Source organism: Ovis canadensis, chromosome 25 (assembly GCF_042477335.2).
Source record: "Ovis canadensis isolate MfBH-ARS-UI-01 breed Bighorn chromosome 25, ARS-UI_OviCan_v2, whole genome shotgun sequence".
NCBI lineage: Eukaryota > Metazoa > Chordata > Mammalia > Artiodactyla > Bovidae > Ovis > Ovis canadensis.
The window spans coordinates 31,128,384-31,150,607 of NC_091269.1; the positions used below are offsets into that span (position 1 = coordinate 31,128,384).

General features: G+C 56.4%; 1 protein-coding gene across 1 annotated transcript in view; it reads left to right on the top strand.

The window, feature by feature from the left end:
• The first annotated feature begins 4,539 nt into the window (after positions 1–4,539).
• The window catches only part of RET (ret proto-oncogene), a 55,905-nt gene continuing 38,220 nt past the window's right edge, over positions 4,540–22,224 (top strand). Inside the window, exon 1 of the mRNA XM_069571643.1 lies at positions 4,540–4,858. Within this exon, the coding sequence (XP_069427744.1) occupies positions 4,789–4,858 (70 nt within the window). The 5' untranslated portion in view covers positions 4,540–4,788. The remainder of the gene's footprint in view (positions 4,859–22,224) is intronic.

The window sequence follows — 22,224 nt, forward strand, 5'->3', positions numbered from 1 at the left end:
GGCTGTGCCCTCTCACAGGCAGGTGGCCGGCCCCTCTCCCCCTCCCTTCCAGGGACAGCGGCCGCCCCACACACACTGCCTCAGCACCCGCACGCCTGAGACTGATGTAGCAGCACCCACCCCATCCTGGGCAAGGAGGCCTCGGAAGCCATTTACAGGACATTAAGTCAATGGACTTCCTATTTGTCAGCACACCAAGAACACAGCAGGCTTTTTCCGCTCCGAAAGATTGCCTGGGTCAGAGCATTCACTCTGCCAATCCTACAGGCTGTAACCCTCTCAGAGACCAGAACTGCACCTTCTAGAGGGGTGGGTGAGGCTGCCGAGGAGGTGCTTCATGGGGAGACAAAGACCCCTGGGGCAACAGAGGAAACCCAAGGCCCACCCTGTCACCTCCCCACTCCCTATGGGCAGCATCCACAGTTCTATCTTCTTTGCCCAAAGTCAACTCCCTGGGACATCCGCCCTGACAGACACTGTTCCCCGTGTCCCTCCCCATCTGGGGTCACTTGTGAATGCCCTGTGTGTCTGTGCCTTACTTGTTGGCGATTGTCCTTGAGAAGTACCCCAAAGGGAGGGTCTTGGCTTAGCTCACTGTAGTTTGGAAAGGGTGCCAGGAAGACAGTCAGTGCCCAGCAAATATTTATTAAATAGATGAACTTCTCAAGAAGAAGAGCAAATGGTAAATGTGCAGATCAGGTGAAATACAGACTCATATACAAATTTTTGAGCAAAAATAAGGCTCAACTTCATGCTTGTTGATCATTTTAGGTTACATGATCAGGGAGGGACATCCAAGCCCTGTGGACCCTGGCTAAGCAACACTGCCACAAGGCAGACCTTCCTGGCTTTGTGATTCTGCCCTCCCGAAGCACATGCTACCTGTCACCAGTTTTGTTTTTCCACTGTGGGCCACAGACCAAATCGAGATGCATCATCCATCTTACCTGAAGGTTTTGCCATTTCAGTTTGGAAACTGGAGAAGTCATAAATGGGTTTTGCGATGGTAAAGGTAAGCTTAATTTTTCATTCACCTCTAGCTAATAACTGATGGGGAGATTTGCCTTCGCTTCTAGAAGCAAAAGGGAAAAGAAAAGGCTTCCCAGTGACAGGATAATTTGTCAGAAAGTTATGAGTGAGCACAAGCAGGGCTGTATAGGAAGTGTGTATTGAATGATATGACATACTGGCTTCTAATTGCTGCTGCCTTTCTGATCAATAATACATGTTTTCAAAAAGCCTTCTGTTTGCATTTACACAATGGACTGTAACTACTGCAAAGGATCCATTAAGACCTATTTTAAAAAGTGCATTCGTAAAAACTTGTCTAAATCTGCATTACGAGGCAGATTATGAAACTGCCCTGGGAGATGTTTTTTTCTAAAGAGCATTCAGGCCATATCTGTCGGACTGGCCAATACGAGCTCCCTGTTACTGCTATGGCTTGTTTGTAAGCCAGGACAGGCCTTCTCCTTGGTGTCCTCAAGGCAAAAGGCACGCACTGCCAGGCCTGAAGCCCCCATCCGGTTCCAGCGGTCTCCAGCCAGTGGTACCCTTGGGCTGGGGACTTGATGTGAGCAAAGCCCCCAAAGCCCGGGTGAGGTATGAATGAGCATAAATCAACCCACCACTCCCGAATGTGTAATTACACGCTCAGATAAGTGCTGCGGTGGCAAAGAGGACTCTGGGGTTCTAGCGCTCTCTCTCCTTCCACTGAGAAAGCTGTAGGTCCTGTGGGGAGGGCTGGAGATAGGCATTGCCTCCTGCAGACTGGTATCTTTGGCTGCCATCCCCATACAGGTAACATACTTGTTACCTGTGCAGGTGGGAAGCCAGAGCTAAGGGCAGCAGACAGCTCATTTTAGGGGCGACCTGTGTTCTGAGCTACCTGAGCAAGGTCCACTGACCACTCTGGCCTCGGCCTCAGCTTCCACAGCTGACGGGAATCAGTGATAACCAGGATAGAGCCTGCCCACTGCCGCAGATTCACCTGTCCTCAGGCACCTAAGGGGAGGGAGCTCTGCTTTCCTGAGGTCCGGAGATGTTGCAAACATGCTAAGGTCACACAGACCAGAGAGAGATGCCTGGGATACAACTCAGAGCCCACCTGCAACCTTCACACCAGGTCGCTGCCCCCAGCCTACCACCCAGACAGCACCTTGGACTTTAGAGGACCCCTGGAAGAAGAGCCAAAGGAAAAAAAAATCTCATTTTCTAGAAAGCCAGAAACGGTGCTGATTCTGTCAAAGCTTCATTTGGGTTCAGCCTCACAGCACTGCCAGGTAGTTACTGTATTATTACTTCCATGTTCTAGTACACGATGAAGACCCTGAGGCCCCAGTGATGCAGCTAGCCTGGTGATTGTGCTGCAGGAAGGAATGGAAAAGAGATTCTTCCAGAGAAGGGGGAGGGAAGCAGGCGAGGGAGGAAAAGGAAGATCAGAGGAAGGAAGGGAAAAGAGCAAGGTGGGGCCAGAAATTCAGAGAAGAAAAACAACTCCATTGAGGTGGCTCAGGGATGGGTGATTGGGGCAAAGAGTTGACATCAGGCCTTCTGGTGCAGGTGGGCCTTGTCTAGGTCTCGTGGGGGTCTCATGGATATGCAGGACCCGAGGCCAGAAAGCGCAGTGCTTCACCTCTGCCCTGTCCTGGATGACTGTCTGGTCGGGTCTCTGGGCATACACGTGGGGGAGAGTGTGCATCCGCGTTCCTGCATACATGTGCACCCACGCAGCTGGGGACAGAACTACACACAGCAGGCTCCCTGGACTGTTTCTAAGAAGGCAATACCCCCACCATAGTGTCCGATGTCCTCTCAAGACACCCAAGGGTGGTGGTGGAGAGGGAGTGGAAGGGCCTGAGGGCATCAGGCAGGAGCACAGTGTCCCTCGAGATGGTCACCCAGAGCACGACTGGACCTTCGGCCTGACCGGTGTCAGCCAAGGCTTGGCCGGGGCGGCTCCACAAGGGTGGGGCCAGTTGGAAGAATGCGCCAGGCCACCCGTCTTCCCTCTGCATCCTCCTGCCACAGAAGCCTGTAACAAAAAATTCCCTCTTGGGATCTCCCTTCCTAACTTAGGTCCCTTCACTGTGCACAGGCCTGAGCGCTCAGCCTTGGTGGATATTATCAGCACCAGAGGTAGGGCCAGTCCACACCCAGGGGAGTCCCCCACAGCCAACTCTAGCCCCAGAGGTCCAAGGGCCCGAGGCCCTGGGAGGGTGAGGCAGGCAACAACAGCAGGTCTGGTGGCCGCAGGGTGGCTCTCCTGAGCTGGCAGCACTGTGCCCTGGCCTTCTGCCAGCAGGCCGGCTTGGACATCTCAGCTGGCAGAGCCCCCAGCCAGCCTGTCTTGGCAGCTCCTCCTGACAGCGAGTGACTTCACTTTGACTTCATATCTGCAGAGATGTGCACAGCTCTTACTCAGCTCTGAGCTCAGCCAGGCGGGAGGGCGCGGCTCTGTGCACAGCAGGAAGAAAAGACCCTGAAACAGGGGCACCTCAGGCCTAGGGACCTGGGATCCTCCCACCCCAAGGTCCCATGTGCTTCCTCTGTGCCTCGGTGGGGGCCGGACCTCAAAAGGCAGCTGGGAGGTGGGAGAACAGTGGCCTTTCCCCCCAGGAGCCTAGCACTCACCTACCACCTCACCCCAGGACCTCCCACCTTAGGGATCCAGAATCCTCCCTCTTTAGTATCAGATGTGTTTATGGGCATCATTTCTTGGGGCAAAAGTTAAATTCTTTTGGGCTCCAGTTCCTCCTTGCTACTTGCTCTGCCACCCTGTGAGCCCCACACCCTAAGAATCCTAATCTGCGGTCGGGGAAAAAGGGTATTACCCTCCAAGCATCCCGTTGAAGCCAGCTCCCCGTCTCTTTGAAAGGTGTGCCCAGTCTGCTTCTTGTTTTCATTGGCTGGACCAGTCCTAAAGAGGGGTTCACAAACTAACGCTAGGACACCCCCGAAGGGACTAGGAAGCCACGCGCCAGGCGCACCCCTGGAGCGCGCAGAAGGCGCGCCGGCTCGCGGTCCCTCGCGGGGGCTCTGCCCTCCTCCCTCCTCCCTCCTCCGGCCCCCAGAGAGGCCGCGCTCCCACCGCACCTCCCCCCTCCGAGAAATGGCGGAGGATGCGCGCCGCGCCCGGAGCCTGGAGGCGGGGCGCCTGCCTCGTCTGTCCGCTCCGGCGCACCCCCAGCCAGTCCGCCCAGACCCCGCATCCCCGCCTGGTTCCCCTGCCCTCTCTGGGCGGCAGGGAAGGTCGAAGCGCAGAGACAGCGAGAGGACGCGCAGGCTGAGGAAGAGTGACTGTGCGTGCGGAGGTGCGCGGCTCGGGGCTGCGGCCGCCAGGCCGGTGCCCGGGTCCCGCACCTCGCCCCTCCGCGTGCCCCGCCCGGCCTTCGCCCCGCGTCCGGCTCTGGTCTCCTAACCCTCGCGCCGGGCGAACCGCACCGGGCATCTCCCGGGGGGGCACCCCGCGCCCCGCCCTTACTCCCGCACCCTGGCCGCGCCCGCCCCGCCCCCAGCCCGCCCCCCCTCGCCGCCCCGCCCCGCCCCTGCCCTCGCCTCGGGTGCAGCCCGCGCCCTCCCCGCCTCAGTCCCGCGCCCGGAGCCCCGCGCACAGCTGCGGAGAGTGCCTGGGAGCCCGCGCCCCGACGCTCGGCGCCCGCAGTGTTCGCCGCGCCCTCCGCTCCGGGACGGGCATGGGGCGGCCCGGCTGAGCACCGCACCCCGCCGCTGAGCCCCCCAGCCCGAGGAAGCGTCCCTCTCGCCGCGGCCGCAGTGTGTGCATCGGCGATGGCGAAGGCGACGGCCAGCGCCGCGGGGCTGCGGTTGCTGCTTCTGCTGCTGCCCCTGCTCGGCGAAGGTGAGTTCTGTCGGGGACTGGTGCCCGCGGCGGCCGGGGCGAAGTTGGCGCCGCGCGGTGGAGTGGTCGCGTTCGAAAACGCCTTTCTGTTTGCGGCGGGCAGCGGGCCACGCAGTTACTGGCCGCCTGGGCTCCGCTGGGAGTGGGGTGGTGTGGCGGGCAGCGCGCCTCGGGCCCCAGGCTGGGCGGATCTCGGGCCGGAGAGGGACGCGGGCCGGGCGGCCAGGGTCGGTGCCCAGGGCCGGAGTCGCAGCCGCGCTTGCCTGCCTGCTTGCGCCTCGCGCCACAGCGGCGTCTCGGGGCGAACCGAGCGGGTCTTGTCGGCGTTTCGGTGCAGTTCGGGGAGGACGGATAAGGTAGCCCTAGAAAGCCTGCCACTGGGGCAGGAGGAGTTGCGTTTCTGTAAACAGTTGTTCCGTCTTGGTTTCCTTTTCGCAGTCCACGTCGGTGCGTTTCTCCTCCAGCTCTGATATCCTGTCTCAGGTGAGAGCGGAGATCTGCTCTTTTTAAAACGGTTGCTTTTCCCTTGTGCGATCTTGCCACCCTACTCCTTAAAAATCCCCCAGGCCTGTGGCCTCCAGGGAGGCTGCCCTCGAGGGCCCGCTAGGGCTGGCCCAGCGCCGCCGGCCCTGGTTCCAGTTCCACCCGCATCTTTAGAGTCTCCTGCTGCTGCCCCGCAGGGGCACCTGAAGGTGGGGCCTTTGGTACCATTTGACGGCTCGGGGCCAACCAGCACCAAGCGCTTTGACCATCCTGGAGTGGAGTAGGGCTGTGTGCCATCAGCATCGGTGCTGGGAGGGTTCGAAGTGGCTTTGCAAAGACTGGTCACTGTCCCCACCTCCAAAACTCTTGACAAGATGAATGAACCCCAAGGCTGTGGAATCTTTGCTCCTTACCCCCCGTGGCCACGAATTTTAGTTTCTCTCAAATTGTCCCCGATTTTTCTATCTTAAATACTTATATGTATGTATGCACCAAATTTCCCTGTGAGAGTAGCCCCCACCACCCTCCTCCACCTTTCCCTGCGGCCTTTGGGAATACAAAAGGTTCCCTGCTTCTGGCTCTGGGTCCTGCATAGACCGTCGTTTCACAGGCCTGCCCAAGGTTTCATTTGTGTGACTGGATCCTAAGCTCAAGAGGCAGATACTTAGACTGGGATGGCCCCCAGCCAATCACAGGAAAGGCAGGAGAGAAATCCTTTCCATGCCCTGGGGAAGAATGGGGGAAGCACTGGGAGTCTGGGGTTAAGGTGCTGGGAGGGGGAAACAGGCAGGAGAAGGCTCAAGACAGGAGAAGTAAACACAAACAAGGTGTTGAGAAGATCTCTTGTAACTCTGCTTTGCAACTCTGTAGTGATGGGCGGGTGATCAGGTGAGAGCCGGAAGCCAGGGTGGGCTGGGCTGCCTCAGAGCCTAGCAGAGGACTTCCCACGCCTTTCCTATGTTTAGCCAGGGTGTCCAGCTGAGGCTAGGAGGACTGGACTGGGGGCGGGGCCGCTAGCATGGACCTGTGACACTTGGTAGGAATGCAAGTGGCTTTTTCACAGCCTGGACTCACGGAGTGGGGTGGTGGGAGAAAGGCCCTCCCATCCAGGGAAAGCAGGCCTCCTGCCCCACCCACTCTTCCAACGGCATGAGTAAGAAACCGTGACTGGTGACACAGAGTGGAGAGGTACCCAGGAGGAGACAGCCGGGCGTTTGGAGAGGCCTGCGGGCACACTTTACTCAGAGTGGCGGTCCTGCGCTCTTTCGGCGTGGTGCTCCAGACTGCCGCTAGTGAGCCGGGGCCACTGCTCCGGGACTCGCCCAGGCTGGGAGTAGCCCGGCCTCGGGGCGCCCCCTTGTGGATGCAGCCCTTCGGTGGCCGTGCCTGTTACCTGCTGGGTCTCTAGGGGATGAAAGCCTTCCCTGCTGGCCTAGACCTGCCTCCCGCAGACCGGAAGCTCTCTTCTGTGCTGGACAGCTGCCGAGAGGCAGGGTAGGGAGGCAACCAGACGGAGCGGCAGTGGCCTGGACCCGAGTGTTGGGGAAAGAAAGCACTGCCTCAGGGCTGGCAGGGATGGGCTAGAGGGCTCAGGGGTGCTCAGAGCAAGGTCATAGGACATCACCAGACCCCTAGGGTGTGCCCCCCTCCACGTGTACACACTCTCATTGTGTCAGAGTGCGTGCGCCTTCAGAAAAGGTGCCATCCCAGACACAGACTCCCAGAGTAGGGCAGGACTGCTCACCCACAGCCTGGAATTTGTGTGAGGGCACAAATTCCATGGGCACGTGCACACACACACACACACTCCTGAATCCATGCTCACACACTCACACTCACTCTTGGTGATCACTGAGACACCACTGCCCTTTCTCAAGGATACATGATCATGAGGCTTGTAGACACATTCACGCCCATGCTCGGCCCCTCACACTACACCCTCATCTGGGAAACCCAGCCCCCCTCCCTGCCTTTCCCATACACTGGGACCCCCGTGTGTATACACAGAGACACTTGCCCCTCCCTACTCACACTCAGGGGGCACAGCCCGTCCACCCGGGGCATCCTGGATCCAGAGCTAAAGAACTCCCATCATCTAGAAGTTGTTCTCAGAAGACTGTGGCGTTTGGCTGCTCCAGTACAGGTACGGCGTCCCTGTGGCGTGGATGAGGAAACTGAGTCCCAGCTTCCAGGGCTCACCCTGAATGTCTCAGGCTGACCGCTCACCCAGCACCTTCTCCCTGCCTCCTGCTCTTCCTCACTAGGCCTCACACCTCCTGTCTTCCTGGCCTGGCCTCTGGGGTCCCATTTTGCTCAGCACCTCTGCCCACTAGGAGGGACCTGCCCTCCGTGCCTGCATGCCCCTGGGGCCTCTCACTCCCAGTACTGGCCATGACTTACAGCCTGCTCTCCAGGCTGCGGGCCCTGGCCCTCTGCAGTTGGAGCTGGGTGTGCCACTCCTGCCCGGACCAGCGGGTGCCAGCAGGTCCTCAGCCAGGAAGGCTGCTCTGCCGACTCTGTTTCTCTTTCTGCCCCTTCCCTCTCTGGCCAGGGACGAGTGATGGTGTGCTTCACCAGGCTCACCTGGGTCCAGCCTCCCTTGTCCTCCACCACAGCCCCCTAAGCCCTTCTGGCCTCTGGGAGCTGCCTGTGGCCCACACTGACTGTCCTGGGCCCTAGCAGAGTCCAGCCTTCTGAGGGAGCAAGGGACTGGGTCAGCTGGTAGGCTCCTAAGGGTGGGGTCTGCGAGCAGAGAGCAAATGGGGAAGTTTATTGAGACCATTGCAAAATTGCCTTTATTCTGCAGAATTGCATTAGGGACGGCTAAGTAAATCACTGGTTTCCTTGGTGGTGTGAAGAAAATGGGATTCTTTCACCTAATGGGGTGCTAATGGCCTTTTAGCCAGGGGAGGAGAAAACAAATTAAAAATTATGGTATCTGTTAAACTGGAGTATGGGGTGCCAAGGGGAAGTGGGGTCGGGGGCAGGAAAATGCTGCCTCGCCTGAGGCCTTCTTCCCCTGTGACCTGAGAGAGGTGTCCTCTGCCGATTGGTCTTAACTGGATAAGGTGATGCCAGCAACGGCCACCCCAGGGGGCCCACGGCCTGCTGATCCTGTGCTCAGCACCACCTGTCTGCTACTGACTGTATCCTCCCGAAACCCGGACGGATGTGGCCTTGTTTTCCCATTTCATAGGTAAGGAAACTGAGGCTCCCACAGCCTGTGTACCTGAGCCCGTGAAGAGGTCTTCATGACTCTGCACCCCTGGTTCTCTGGTTTTCAGCAAGCCCCTCCTCTGGGCCAGCGGCAGTGGGGACCTGCGACAGGGCTCAGGAGGGGTCCTGGGCGGTGGGGAAGGTGGCCTGAGCCTGCTCACCCACTGGTCACCCCCTGGTGCGGTGCTCCGGGGGCTCAAGGGACAGCCTGGCCTGGGTCTGGGGGGAAGTGTGCTGCCATGCCAGCACCTGAGTCAGGAGCCCCCAGGACTCTGGCTGTTTCTCAGGTGAGACTGCTACTGTAGCTGATGTCTGGGAGTCCTACGGGTCCAGTAACTGCCTCCAGGTGGGGTCCTGCCATAACTGGCCCCAGGAAGGAGGCGTGCTAATGGTGTAGGCTGAGAATGTGGCCCTTGCACCCGCCTCTGCCTGGGGACCTAGAACCTGACAGAAGCCGCTGTGCTGAGGAGTGGGAGTGAGGGGCAGGGGCTGGGCTTCAGGGCGCGTGGGTACGACTGTGTCTCCTTACTTGGACCCCAGGACATGCTGGGAGAAGAAAGTGCCCACTGGGCACCCCAGGAAAGAGGCAGAGCTGGAGAAGTGCCCCCCCCCACAACAGTATTGCTTTCTTCTATGCTGAAGAAGCGGCTAGTTTCCACTGTGGAGACCCACCCCCTTCCTGTGGATGTGGGGGAGGACACTTCCTCGTGTGGGGGCTGTGTTCCGCTCCAGTCCCTCATCTCCTCCTCCTCTTCATTTCTTCCTCTTCCTCCTGGTTTCTGCAATTGTTTTTCTGAGAGAGTGACTTAATAGTAACAATAACACTACTGGTGAGCAGCGCACAAACACCCTCGGAGGGACCACCTGCTGCCCAGGGAGCTTCTCCAGGACTAGGGGAGAACGCAGAAGGTGACTTTGACCTCAGAGATGTCTCCCTATAGGAGAAATGGGCAGTAAAGGAAGCGCCAAGCGGTCACTTATCTCAGATGTGTGTGTGATTTCAAATGGAAGTGCGTGGCAGAAGGCAGGCTGGGGGGCCGGGCGGGAGGGGTGATGGTAGGCTGCCAGGCAGGAAAGGGGCCCTCCTGGGCTTGGGCCTCAGGGTATGATGGCAGTGGAGGTCATCCCCCTCCCTCCCTCTCTCCCTCTCACTTGCTTCCCCTGGGTCTTCACGGGCCGAGTGCTATGCTTAATGGGTGGGTGCACTTCAGCCTCTGGAAGGCTGGGGGGTTGATATGACTCAGAGAGATCAGCCCAGGATGTCCCTCTGAGGGCCATGACCTGGGTGCCCTTAGGGGGTCCTGAAGGGGTGTGAAGACTCAGACCTCCAGAGCCCACACTGCTTTCCCTCCCTGCTCCAGAGCAGCAGAGTGGCATCCCAGGCCCCCCTTCCCCGACCCCCACGTTCCCATGCTCAAGGGAGGCTGTGGCTCCTAAGACAGGCTCCACCACACCTTAAAAGGACCTGAGAGAATCCCTGGGAGCCCCTGGGGACGGAGCCTACCTCCTGCCTGGCTTTGCCTCCCAACCCTCCTCCCATCCGCCTTCCCTGAGCTCTGGACCAGACAAGACCTGGGCTTCCATCAAGCTCTAGCCTCACCGCTGGGTAACTGTGGGAGTCCCTGGTGCCTGTCCCTGAGGCTGGAGGCTGTAAGCCAGTGGCCCTATGAGCTGTCCACTCCGAGACCCTGGGCACAGTAGGGTGGGGCGAGAGAGAGCAAGGAGGTAGAACTAGAAAGCGTGGTTGTGGGGGTGATGATGCCAGTGGGTCCTTGGGGAAGGCCGTTCAGGCACCACCTGGGCCCTCAAGGAGAGCAGGTGGCCAGCCCTGAGCAAACACCTCTGTTTGCTTTTGCCTGGTGAGTGGCTCCACAGAGTATAGTAGTCAAGGCACCGCTGTAGAAAGGCCACCTGTGCACCTGGACAGGTGTGTGCCCACCTGTTGGTCCAGCCGACGCCAGCTTTCCATGACATCAGTGATACCTAGTGGGGCTGGGGGCCTCTGTGGCAGGCAGGGCCCAGTCCTGGGACCAGCTCAGAGAGACGCCCCTGCCCCTGCAGACCCAGGTCCTGGGGGCCTCAGCCCACCGCCCCCAAATTCAGGTACTGTGACTTGACTTTATCCCTGTCTTAAGCCTTTGCTCTTCTGACTTGGGAGCTACTGTCTGGGTTCCACAGAGCTGTGGGCTCCAGAGAAGTGCCCAAGGGGCAGGGTGGCCAGGAGAGGGAGGCAGAGCTCTGAGCTGTGCCCTGAGTACCAGCTCTGACTGCCCTGTAATAGGAGAAAGTCTGCTTCTGAAACAATCAGAACCTCCCTGGTAAGACAATGGACATCAGAACTGGTTCTAGTTCCCCATTCCCGCCTATGTGATTGCCAGAAATTTCCAGTGGTTCTTAGTCTTAGCAAATGGGAAAAAGACACCATATAAATACAAGTTCCTAAACTTTAATTAACAAAAAGAGGGAAAGAGAAAGTATAAGTTCCTAAGCTTTAACGAGCAGCCTGGAAAATGCTTGGGAAGCTATACGTTCTGTGTGCCAGAACCTGAGAGTGAGACAGCTGTGGTTGTGGGGGGCGATCTGGGGGTGCGCAGCTTGGTGGTAGGAGTCCGAATGGAGGGAAAGAGTTTACGGGGTTTCTTCCTGAAGTTTTTCTGCCCCTGAAACAGTCAAAGACACAGATACAGTGAAACACGGGAAGACCCAGAAGCTGGGGGGCAGGTCGTGAGTGGGCTTTCTCCTTGCCTCCTCCCCCATCCTGCCCTTCCATCCACTGCTGTCTCTTTTTTTTCTTTCTGGGAAGGAGAAAGGATGGAATCAGGGCTCCGTTCCGCCACCTCTTAGCAATGACATGGGCGCACAGCTACCATGCACTCTGCTGTGAGCACATGCTTTGCCACTGGGTTGAGCCTCCTCATCAGATTGGCAGCTGCAGGGGATCTTTACAGGAGACCGCGCGTGTGACTCCACAAAGCCTTGAGAAGTCTCGCCGAGGACCCTCTTGAATCTGCTTCTGCAGCCTCCGATCCCCCGTACCTGTATGAGCAGGAAAGACTGGACTTGGGGGTGACAGAAACCCCCAGTCTCAAAGTCTCAACACTGTTCCTTTGTCTCCTGCTCCTGCCCCGCCCCCACCCTTGGTAGCCATTCCCCACCTGACTGTGCACAGGAAGGGCCCAGAGCTCTGAGGAGTCAGGCCTGTAGGGCCCTGGGCTCTTTGCCCATGTCCACAGGCTGGAATCCCATCACAGAGTCCTTCTCTCTGCAAGAGAAGCTGATGTGCAGAGGAGAGCATGGTGGTTAGGTGGGATGCACGCTGGAGCACCTGTGCAGACTCCTGGGGTCCCCTCTGGACTTGTGCCCCTGCCTCTTCCAGGGTGATCTCTCCTGTGGAGATGGGGGGAAGAAAGGGGTGATACACAACTAAAATTCACTTCTTTTGAGGTACGAAATTCACATAACAAAATTAAAGTGAACAATTCAGTGGGATTTAGTTCATTCACAGCATTGCATATTCATCACCCCTGTGTAGTTCCAGAACCTTATTGTCAGCCCCCCAAAGGAAACCCCATACCCATTAGGCAGTGCACCTAGTCCCCCCACACTAGCCCCTGGTGACTGCCCCTCTGCACCTATCTCTGTGGATCTATTTTGGGTATTTAATATAAATTGGCTTTTGGTTTGTATCGGGATCCTTTTACTTGGTAGGAGGTACATCCACATTGTAGCATGTATTGGTATTTCATTCCTTTTTAAGGGTAATATTCCATTGCAGGTATTGAGTTGGCCAGGAAGTTTGTTTGGGTTTATGAACTTTTGGGCCAATGCAACATGTATCACATTTATTTATTCATTCATCTCTTGGTGGACATGTGGGTTGTTTACACCTTTTGACGTTTGTGAATAATGCTGCCGTGAAAATTTATGTGTGAGTATCTGTTTGAATCCCTGTTTTCAGTTCTCTTAGGTGTTTACTTTGGAATAGAATTGCTGGGTCATGTGATAATTTCAGCTTTCTTTTTTGAGGAACTGCCAAGCTATTTTCTGGTAACAACTGAAACATTTTACAATTTTACCAGCTGTGTGTGAGGGTTCTAGTTTTACCACATCCTCACCAACACTTGTTACTTTCTGTTTATATTTTTAAATTGTATCCATCTTCTTGAATACAGAGCAGTGTCCTTACCTATGGTTTTGATTTGCTTTTTCTTAATTATCAGTGATGCTGAGAGTCTTTTCACTTGCTTCTTGGCCATTTGTATCTCTTTTAGAGAAGTAACTATTTTGCCCCTGTTTTAATTGGGTGGACCTTCTTTTGTTGTTGAGTTTACTTTGCTTTATCAGATTTCCACCAGGTGTTGCCAAGAAGCAGTTTTTGGCCAGAGACATTTCAGTGTCTGAACCCCAGGTCCCTTTTGAAGAGGAACACAGGTTCATCCAGTGTCCTTCTGTGGGGTTGAGTCACTGGGACCCTGAGGATAGTCTCAGAAGACACAGACCCTAAAGCCGCATTGAGCTCAAATGTCCCAGAAGCAATGGTGTCCCTTCTTATATGTGAGATGCCAGTGGCCAAGGACCCTTATGGCAGAAAGTACAGAGGAACTAAAAAAAGCCTCTTGATGAAAGTGAAAGAGGAGAGGGAAAAAGTTGGCTTAAAGTTCAACATTCAGAAAACTAAGATCATGGCATCTGGTCCCATCACTCCATGGGAGATAGATGGGGAAACAGTGAAAACAGTGTCAGACTTTATTTTTGGGGGCTCCAAAATCACTGCAGATGGTGATTGCAGCCATGAAATTAAAAGACACTTACTCCTTGAAAGGAGAGTTATGACCAACCTAGATATCATATTCAAAAGCAGAGACATTACTTTACCAATAAAGGTTCATCTAGTCAAGGCTATGGTTTTTCCAGTGGTCATGTATGGATGTGAGAGTTGGACTGTGAAGAAAGCTGAGCGCCGAAGAATTGATGGAGAAGACTCTTGAGAGTCCCTTGGACTGCTAGGAGATCCAACCAGTCCATTCTAAAAGAGATCAGTCCTGGGTGTTCTTTGGAAGGACTGATGCTAAAGCTGAAACTGCAGTACTTTGGCCACCTCATGCGAAGAGTTGACTCATTGGAAAAGACTGATGCTTGGAGGGATTGGGGGCAGGAGGAGAAGGGGACGACAGAGGATGAGATGGCTGGATGGCATCACTGACTCGATGCACATGAGTTTGGGTGAACTCTGGGAGTTGGTGATGGACAGGGAGGCCTGGCGTGCTCGCAAAGAATCGGCCATAACTGAGCGACTGAACTGAACTGAAGGACCATCCTGGGGAAGATCTGGGGCTGGGGAGGAATGTGGGGGGTTCTGGGGACCGGTGACCTACCCAGCCCACTGGACAAGCAGGGATGAGCAATAGAAGAACCCCGGGCTGTCCTGTCTTACTAAACCTCAGTCCAAACTAAAAATAACCAGGCAGATCTGGGGTAAGTTGATTACCGTAATTGCAGCTGTGTGATGTCGTGCCGCCAGTCCCTTGAAGCTGTTTCCTGGGACAGCAGAAGGACCAAAGCAGTGCGCCCCGCCCCTCACACCCAGAAGCGGCACGAGCACCGGGACCCTGCTCAGGGTGGGACGGCCTTGACCAGGGTTAGCAGGAAGCCTCTGTGGGCCCAGGGAGGTCTCATTCAGGAGTCAGGGAGGAGGCAGCTCCTTGCCAGGCTGTCCCATGGATGCTTCTGGGACTTTGTATGCTTCCCTTTTTCTTCCTCTTCCCGCACAATATCTGGGAGATGTTTGCTCTTGATTCAGACTCCTGGTTATTTATTGCAGATTGGCGAGTGCTTGATTTGGAAATGAAGGGTAAGGCTGGAAAGGAGGAAGCAGGTTGAAGACATGGTCTTCCTGACCTTCCAGAGTCAGTCAGCATCCTCTCTCCCTGCCTCTGGGACCTTCCTGGTTTTCCAGGAGGGCCTGGCTGGGGGAGCTCTGAGCTCTGGAATAGAACTGGGTGTAAGGGAGAACTAGGGTGTAAAGACCCCAGTATGGGGCAACAACACACCTCCTCCCAGCAGCCTGGCTCGCCCTCATCCCAGAACGCATCTGCTGGTGGTCAGCCCCTGCATGATCCCTTCACAGCCCGTGACCCAGCAGACACCGACCAGGACGCCAGTGCATTCCCTCTTGCCTATCCCTCTGCCCTCCTCTTTCCTGGGACCGTCCTCCTTGAATCACTGCATCTGATTTGCCTCAGTGGCAGACCTGGGTCCAGTGTCCTCTCCTTGACCTTGTATGAAGGTCAAAAGAGCACAGGGACCATACCCAGGTTAGACTGAGCTCCCTCAATAGGAGGATCTGCCCTTGGCAATTCCCCCTCCCAAGACTCTCAAGGGAGGTGCCAAGAGACCCCGAGACTCCAAGGCTTCCTCCTGGGAAACTGCCCCTAGGACTCTGGACACTGGGCTGAATGAATTCAGTCAGTCTCACTCCAAGGGTCAGAATGTTAGTCTGCTTCTATTTTGTCATCCATTTTGTTCTTTGACTAAATGCTGCTGATGACAAGTTGTCTTTAATAAACCATGTGTTCTTTGTAAAAAAAAAAAAAAAAAAAAGGAGGGAGGGAGAAAGGCGGAGAAGTGGCTCTGGCTCCCCGCAGTAGGCGCTTGGTCCCAGCAGCCCTTCCAGGGAGGGTCCCTGTCCTGTTCACAGCTGGGAACAGATGCAGAAGCTGAGCACGGAGCCAGCGTGCGGCAGGCGGAGAAGCGTGGCCTGCGCCTGGCTCTGCACTTGTGTCTCTGCTTTCATGAGTCACGCTGAAATCTCTCCTTTCTATCTAGACTCACTTCTCTTAGGTGAAGTGTGTGTGTGTGTGTGTGTGTGTGTGCGCGCGCGCGCGCGCGATCGCACGCACACATGCTCAGTTGTATCCTACTCTTTGCGACCACAGGGACTCTAGCCCGCCAGGCTCCTCTGTCCATGGGATTCTCCAGGCAAGAATACTGGAGCGGGTTGCCATTTCCTCCTCCAGGGGATCTCCCCGATCCAGGGATCAAACCCGGGTCTCCTGTGTCTCCTGCATTGCAGGCATATTGTTTACCTGATGAGCCTTCTGGGAAGCCCTTGCTGGTTAACATTAAACCTGGACTGGGCGAGAACGGTGCTGGGGGGAGGGGCAGAAATGGGCAGGACCTTGGCTATTCAAGGAGATGCAGGGAGGTGACAGATTTGTTGAGATCTGGGTCATAGTGCCCTGCTGGGTGTGAGGGGGACAGAGTCAAAGCCTGGGGTGCCCTGACCTGTCGCCCCCCCTGGGCGACACACCTGCTGTTGGCTGGGGCCACATAGCACAGGAACCCCAGAGCCAAGAGAGCCTGGTGACCTGCACAGCCATCAGCAGGCCACTTGGGTGGCCAGTCTTTTTCCAGCCAGGCCTTGCCCTGGGTAAAGAAATTAATTGTAACCTAATTGGCCGTTTCCTTTGCACAGCAGCCGGAAGGAACTGCCAGTGAGGCTGGTGATTAACTCAGCAGCAGCTGGGAAATCACATTTGGGCAGGAGTGTCCATCATCTGAGTGAGGCTGTTGCAGCTGGTCCGGGTGGGTGGGGATGTGGGTGGTGGCTGTGGGCGCTTGCTGGGTGCAGCCTCACACCCCTGCCTCTGGGAGCAGAAGGTTGGGGCCTGGGCACAAGGGAGGAGTTTGGGCTCTTGGTTCCATGCAGCTGGGCTGCAGACCTTGTGTGCACACCTCACTACCCCAACCTTCAGCCACAGCCTGACCCCTTCCCTCCCATCAGCAGAGGACTATGCGGATGGCATGGCGGAGGAGGGGGGTGTCAGGAGACCTAGGCCAGGTTGCAGTTCCGTTCTGAGAGCAAGAGGTGAATTCTCTTTCTCAGAATTGGGAAACGGGGAGAGTGAGGTCTGCAGTGAGAGCTCGGGCAAGGTGGGCAAGTCAGAGCTTTTCACGTGTGGAGGAAGGTGCCTGTGCGTACAGGTCTGTGATGCCTCTGAGGCATGACCTGATGACCTTGTCCTCAGGTCTCTCCACCTCTCTTCACCTGCTCTTCCAGGTCCCCAGCCACCCTGGCCAGCAGGGCCCAGGCATTCAGGTGTATGGGGAGACACAGTATCCCTGCATGGGGTCGCCTGTCCTGCCCACCGTGGATCACACAGTGAGGCTCAATCTGAAGGGATGATGGAGGGAAGGCCTGCAGAGCTGGGCTGTGTGTGAAGCCCCTGACCAGACAGGCAGGCAGGAGCCTGGGCTCTGCGCTGGACAGAATCCTCAGGAGCATGGAGAGCCCCGGGCACCCTGGGTGTGCCAGGCTGGCTGCTCACTCCTCCTTGTGTGCCAGGCCGTCCAGCTGGCCCTTGTTGGTTGCCCAGGCCAGACCTGGAAGCCCACTCAGCCTTGTGGCCACAGTGGCTGAGGGCTGCTGGCAGCATTTGGGAAGAGGGAATTTAAGACTGGAATTGGGGCTGCACTCGTGGTGACTAGCGTCCTCACTGGGCACCAGGTAGAGTAGCCAGCCCTGGCTTTTATTCACCACCCACATATGTACTTAGCTGTCCAGCTTTGGGAACACCTGCACAGGCCAGAGTTTTCTCGATGATTTTGTAGACAGAAGCTTCAGTTCCCAGCGTCAGGACTGGGGCAAGCTATCATATTCCCCGCAAGGAGGCACTGGCTTGTGACCGCTAAGCTGAGCCCAGGACCCATGAACAGAGGTGGCTGGCTCTCAAAGTGAGGTGTCCGTGAACCATCAAATTACTGAAGCCAACCCAGGCCTTCCCTTCTCGCCTGCTCTGTGCTGGGCATCAGGCAAGGTTCTGGGAACGCAGCAGTGAGCAGGGCAGGCCCCCGGCTGGCCTGGTGGGTCTTTCCAGTCCAGCTGTCTTCCCACATCTTCTGTGGGTCAAACCTGGCATAGCTGCTTCCTTTGGAAGCCTCTGGATGCCTGGCAGAGTGGTGATGGTGATGATGGCTGGAGGGTGGAGTGATGGTGGCTGGTGATGGTGTAGGCGTGGTCAGCAGTGGTGGGTGAAGGTGTGAGGTGTGGTTGTGATGGTTGTGATGTCAGTGGTGATTAGGGTGTGGGGATGATAATATAGTGAGGGGCTGAGTTCAGGTGAAGTTAGTGATGGTGGTGGTGATGCTGTGTAGGTGGGGGGGTGAAGGTGATGGTGGTTGTGGGGAGAATAGTGGTGATGGTGTAGCTGGGGGTGGTGATTGGGGTTGGGTGATGGTGGTGATGGTTTTATGGCCACACACAGGAGGAACGGAGCATCCCACCAGTCCCACTTATGGCCACAGTGTGCCAGCCTGCGGGGCCCTCTCTGCGCTCATAGGCACAGGCTCTCCTGATCTGTGCTTTTTTCGTAAAAAGCAGAAATTACGTTACAATCCCTTGCAAAACTAGCCTCCACCTGGGACAAAACATGGAGATTGTAGGGTGTGTGGAGCATCCTACAGGGTGGCCCTGCCTGTGAGTGCACACGTGTGCCGTTCTGCCTAGCGTCTCCCTGTTGGCAGTGTTCCTCAGTTACTGGGTCCTCATTTCCTGAGCCGTGGTGAGTGATTTCGTTCTTCGCTGTCCTCAGGGCTCGTTTGCTCAATGGCACCTCGGGCCTCACCCAGGCGGGCCGTGCAGTAGAGGGCTCTGTGTGCCCCACGCGAGCCTCATGAACATTTTGGGTGGGGTGGGGGGCATCCGTGAGGCTCCATTGGGCTCATCCTGCCACTGGCCACCCACCTGTGGCTCCCAGTGCCTGTCAGACCAAGCCAGGGGGTCTTGGCCAAGGTGATCTCACCCACCTCTCTGATGCCCTACCCCCTCTCCTATCCCAGATTCTCACTGTTTTCCAAATATGCCCAGCCGTTAGCCTCACCCCCACCCCCTGCCACTCTGTCCATGAAACCGTTTATGTATTAGTTTGTTCCTTTATAGATTCATTGGTGGTTTCGCTCACTAGTTTGTTCTTTCAGGCAGATTGTGACCTGATCTGACTGACCCTGGCTCCTCTGGGGCAAGGGCCCTGTGGGGGCAAGAGTGGTCTCGAGGGACTTTCCTGGTGGTCCAGTGACTAAGACTGTGCTCCCAAAGCAGGAGGCCTGGCTTCAGTCCTGGTCGGGGAACTTAAATCTTGCATGCCACAGCTAAGATCCAGTACAGCCAAAAAAAAAAAAGAGTGGGCTCAGGGAGGCTAGGTGGTCCTCTAAGCTGGACTGAGATGAGGGAGAGGGTGGAGCGAGTTGGTAGGGATGGCTCTGGTCCTCGGGAGGAGGTCAGGGCTGGTGAGCGTGGCAGTCCTTGGCCCAGAGGCAGCCACTCGAGCTGTGGGACTGGCTGCCAAGTGCTTAAGGGGACTCTGGAGAGAACACCTAGAAGATAAGCTGAGACAGAGGAAACCCACATGGGAGTGAGCAGGCTGGCTCATCAGAGTGAAACAGGAGAGCTCCAAACACAGGAGGTCCTGAAGCAAGCAGAGAGAGGAGAGAACCAAGAAGGGACCATTAGAACGAGTACAGAGCTCTCAGAAGCAGGACCCGCGGAATTGTGCTTTTGAAGGACAGAATAACTGTCCTGTAGAAGTCTCAGGGCTTCCCAGGTGGGCTTCCCAGTTGGTGTAGATGCTAAAGGATCTGCCTGCCAGTACAGGAGATGCAGGTTCAGTCCCTGGATCGGGAAGGTCCCCCTGGAGGAGAAAATGGCAACTCACTCCAGATATACTTGCTTGGAAAATTCCATGGACAGAGGAGCCTGGCAGGCTACAGTCCATGGGGTCACATAAGAGTTGGACATGAGTGCGCACTCATGCACACACAGAATTCTCTGCTCAGAAGAAGTGCCTTTCAAGAAAGAGGTAAAAGTGATTTAAAAAGAAGGGCAAGGAAAACACAGACCCAGATTCATGTTTGCTGCGAGTGGATGAGGTGGAAGGGGGGTTGTGGGAGGGGCAGCACTGTTGTTAAACGTCCAATTAAGTTGAGTGTCTGTTGCAGAATGCTATTTTGACATAAACGTTCTGCAAAATATACTGTTTGTACATATCAAATATTCAACTAGAATAAAGAGAAAACGTGAACAGGATATGAGAGGAGGGGCGTGGGGCGGGCAAGGAGAGGGTAATGGTGCCAAAAGTTGTTGTCTGGGCGGTGGGGCTGGGGGGACCCCCCACAGGGACAGCTGGCCCTCAGGGAGAGGGGCCTTCCCTTGGGAGGAGTCCATGAGGCCTGCTTCCTGTTCCCGGCGAAGATGATGGCATTAGGAAACCGTCTGTTAAGGAGATTGTGCTGGACCATAATAAAGCTGTCATCTGCAGGATCTGGTGCTCGTCGCAGGCAGGAGCAGGGCTGCCCGGTGAGTGGATTTTGCAGGAAGGTACTGCTTTGCACACAGATGTGAGCAGTGTTGTCCCCCCTCTCAGGTCTTAGATCAGACCATCTCCCCATGCGTTTTTCTCTTGAGAGCCCCCAATTCTGGCTTTTACATTGCAGTCCTAGGACATTCGTTGTCCGGGGCCTTGTGTAGGATGACCACGGTGACTGCCACTCACTCTGATTAGTCAAGGGTGCTCAGTTAGGAAGCACCTGCCTGGATCTGGGCTGGTATGGTCAGACTGGCAGCACATCCTCTGTCGAGGGTAGCAAGGAGGTCGAAGGAACCTCAGGGAAGCTGTGCATGACCCCTCGTGGCCAGGGCTGACCAGGGGGCACTGGTGAGGTGAGCCTGCATTCAGGGCTGGTTAGGCTCGGTCTGTCTCACTAAACGAGCAAGAGGATGGGGGAGGTGGGGCTGGGTCTGCAACAGTGTGAGAGAACGTGCAAGTGAGATGCTAAGTGGAAGACAGATGTGTGTATCAGTCTGGGTCCAGTCCAGAGACACCCGCACAGCGACTGGGCCAGAGGGGGTTAACGTGAGAGTTGATGGGCAGTGATGAGTGTAAGAGAGCTCTGTGGGCCTCCCCGAGGCGGAGGGCGGGAGCTCGGGGAAGGGGCTCCCTCCCCAGAGTGGGGTCACAGCTCACTGCATGTTGAGAAGTCGGCTGGGTTGCAGGGGCCAGGACTGGTCTGCATCCTCGCGGCCAGCGGGAGGTGACCCTCCAGTACACAGGGGAGCTGAGGCTGGCAGTGGGTGCATCTGGGGGCTATGGGAGGTGATCGCGGGGCAAGGGTGTGGGCTACGCTAGTGCCCAGGGGCTGCATGCATTTGGTATGGACTGAGGAGGAGCATGCATGATGTCCCCACACCCTGTGCTGCAGAAGTGAGGGATGACAACCAGAAACCCTCGTCCACCTGCACGGTCCCCCGCCGCACAGGAGGGGGCTCACAGCATCTGTGTAGGTCTGAGAATGAGTGCGAGTGTGATGGGTGTGTGTAGGAGTGCACGTGAGCGTTCACATGGCGCTGAGCTTGGGGACGGTTGAATGAGTGAAAGTGAAGTAGAGACTTGGGCCTGCTTCTCTCTGCATACAAATGTGAGTAAATGACACATCCAGCCAGGTGTGGGACATTGAAGACTGCCTTTCCAGGATACCAAAAGGCTGGTGACTGCGTGCGCTGAATGAGACCATCCATCCTGCTGGCTCTGCTTGTAAAGATGCTGGAGGAGGCCCTGCCTGGAGCAGGACAGCCCGTGGTCCCCACTGAGCATTAGCTGCACATCTTCTCCGGCAGGGGTGGGGCAGGGTGGGAGCAGATGGGATCTTGGGCCCATGTGCTTGTCTTTCTTTCTGGCTGCATGCCTGTGCATACACACTCACTCACATACACACGCAGGCCATGAAGGGGGCCTGGGGTCTCTGCAAATGCAAGCGGCAACCTGGGCCTCTGGCAGGTATGTCATGAGCAGTGTGGGACCCCTCCCTGCTCCTGTGAGAGCAAAGCCCAGCTCCTCACTCCTTGGTGTGATGCCAGAGCAACTTGAGGGGCCAGAACCCCAGGTGGTGCTGGCCACCCCTGTCGAGGCAGAAACGTGAGACCAGGTGTGGGGGGAGGACCCTGTCACTCAGCAGCATTCAGGGGTAGAAGGTGTGGGTGGGACAGGTTTTGCAAGTCCTGCTGTGTCAACCTGCCTCAAGTTCCAGAGGAGACTATCATCAGAGGTTGGTCAGGAAGCCCTTACCGGCAAAACGGTGCCAGCAGGGAGGGGTGGTCAGCTGGTAGGGCCTGGGGCTTCCTGGAGGGGCTGGTGTCTGCTCTGGCCCTGAGTCCCATCGCCACTTTGTTAGTCATCGTACCAAACCCCAAGATGCCCAGCCTCCAGCTGTTTGCTCTTGGGAAGGCTTCTCACCTACCTCCCAGCCTCTGGGTTCTTACCTGTTTAATGGGGCAGTGAAGGGGTTTGCCCAGTGATTATAAATTGGAAGTGGAAACTTCATACCGCGTGTACCTGTGCAAAGGTGAGGCCTGTCTGCACCTGCCCCAGCTCCTTCTCTCCCCAGCCTGCCCTTCTCTTGTTCACAGTCAGAGAAAGCAAGGCCCAGAGGAGGCCAGAACTCTACAAAGGCTGCACAGCCCAGGAAACGGGACACCTCTAATGGCCTATTCCGGGCTCTTCTGCACCCCCTGGGGTTGCCCCATCATTTGTGGGGCCCAGCATGGCATGCAGATTGTTCTAGAATTATGAGTTGTTTTAGGACAACAACAGGAGAGCATTAAACCAAGCATGGGGGCC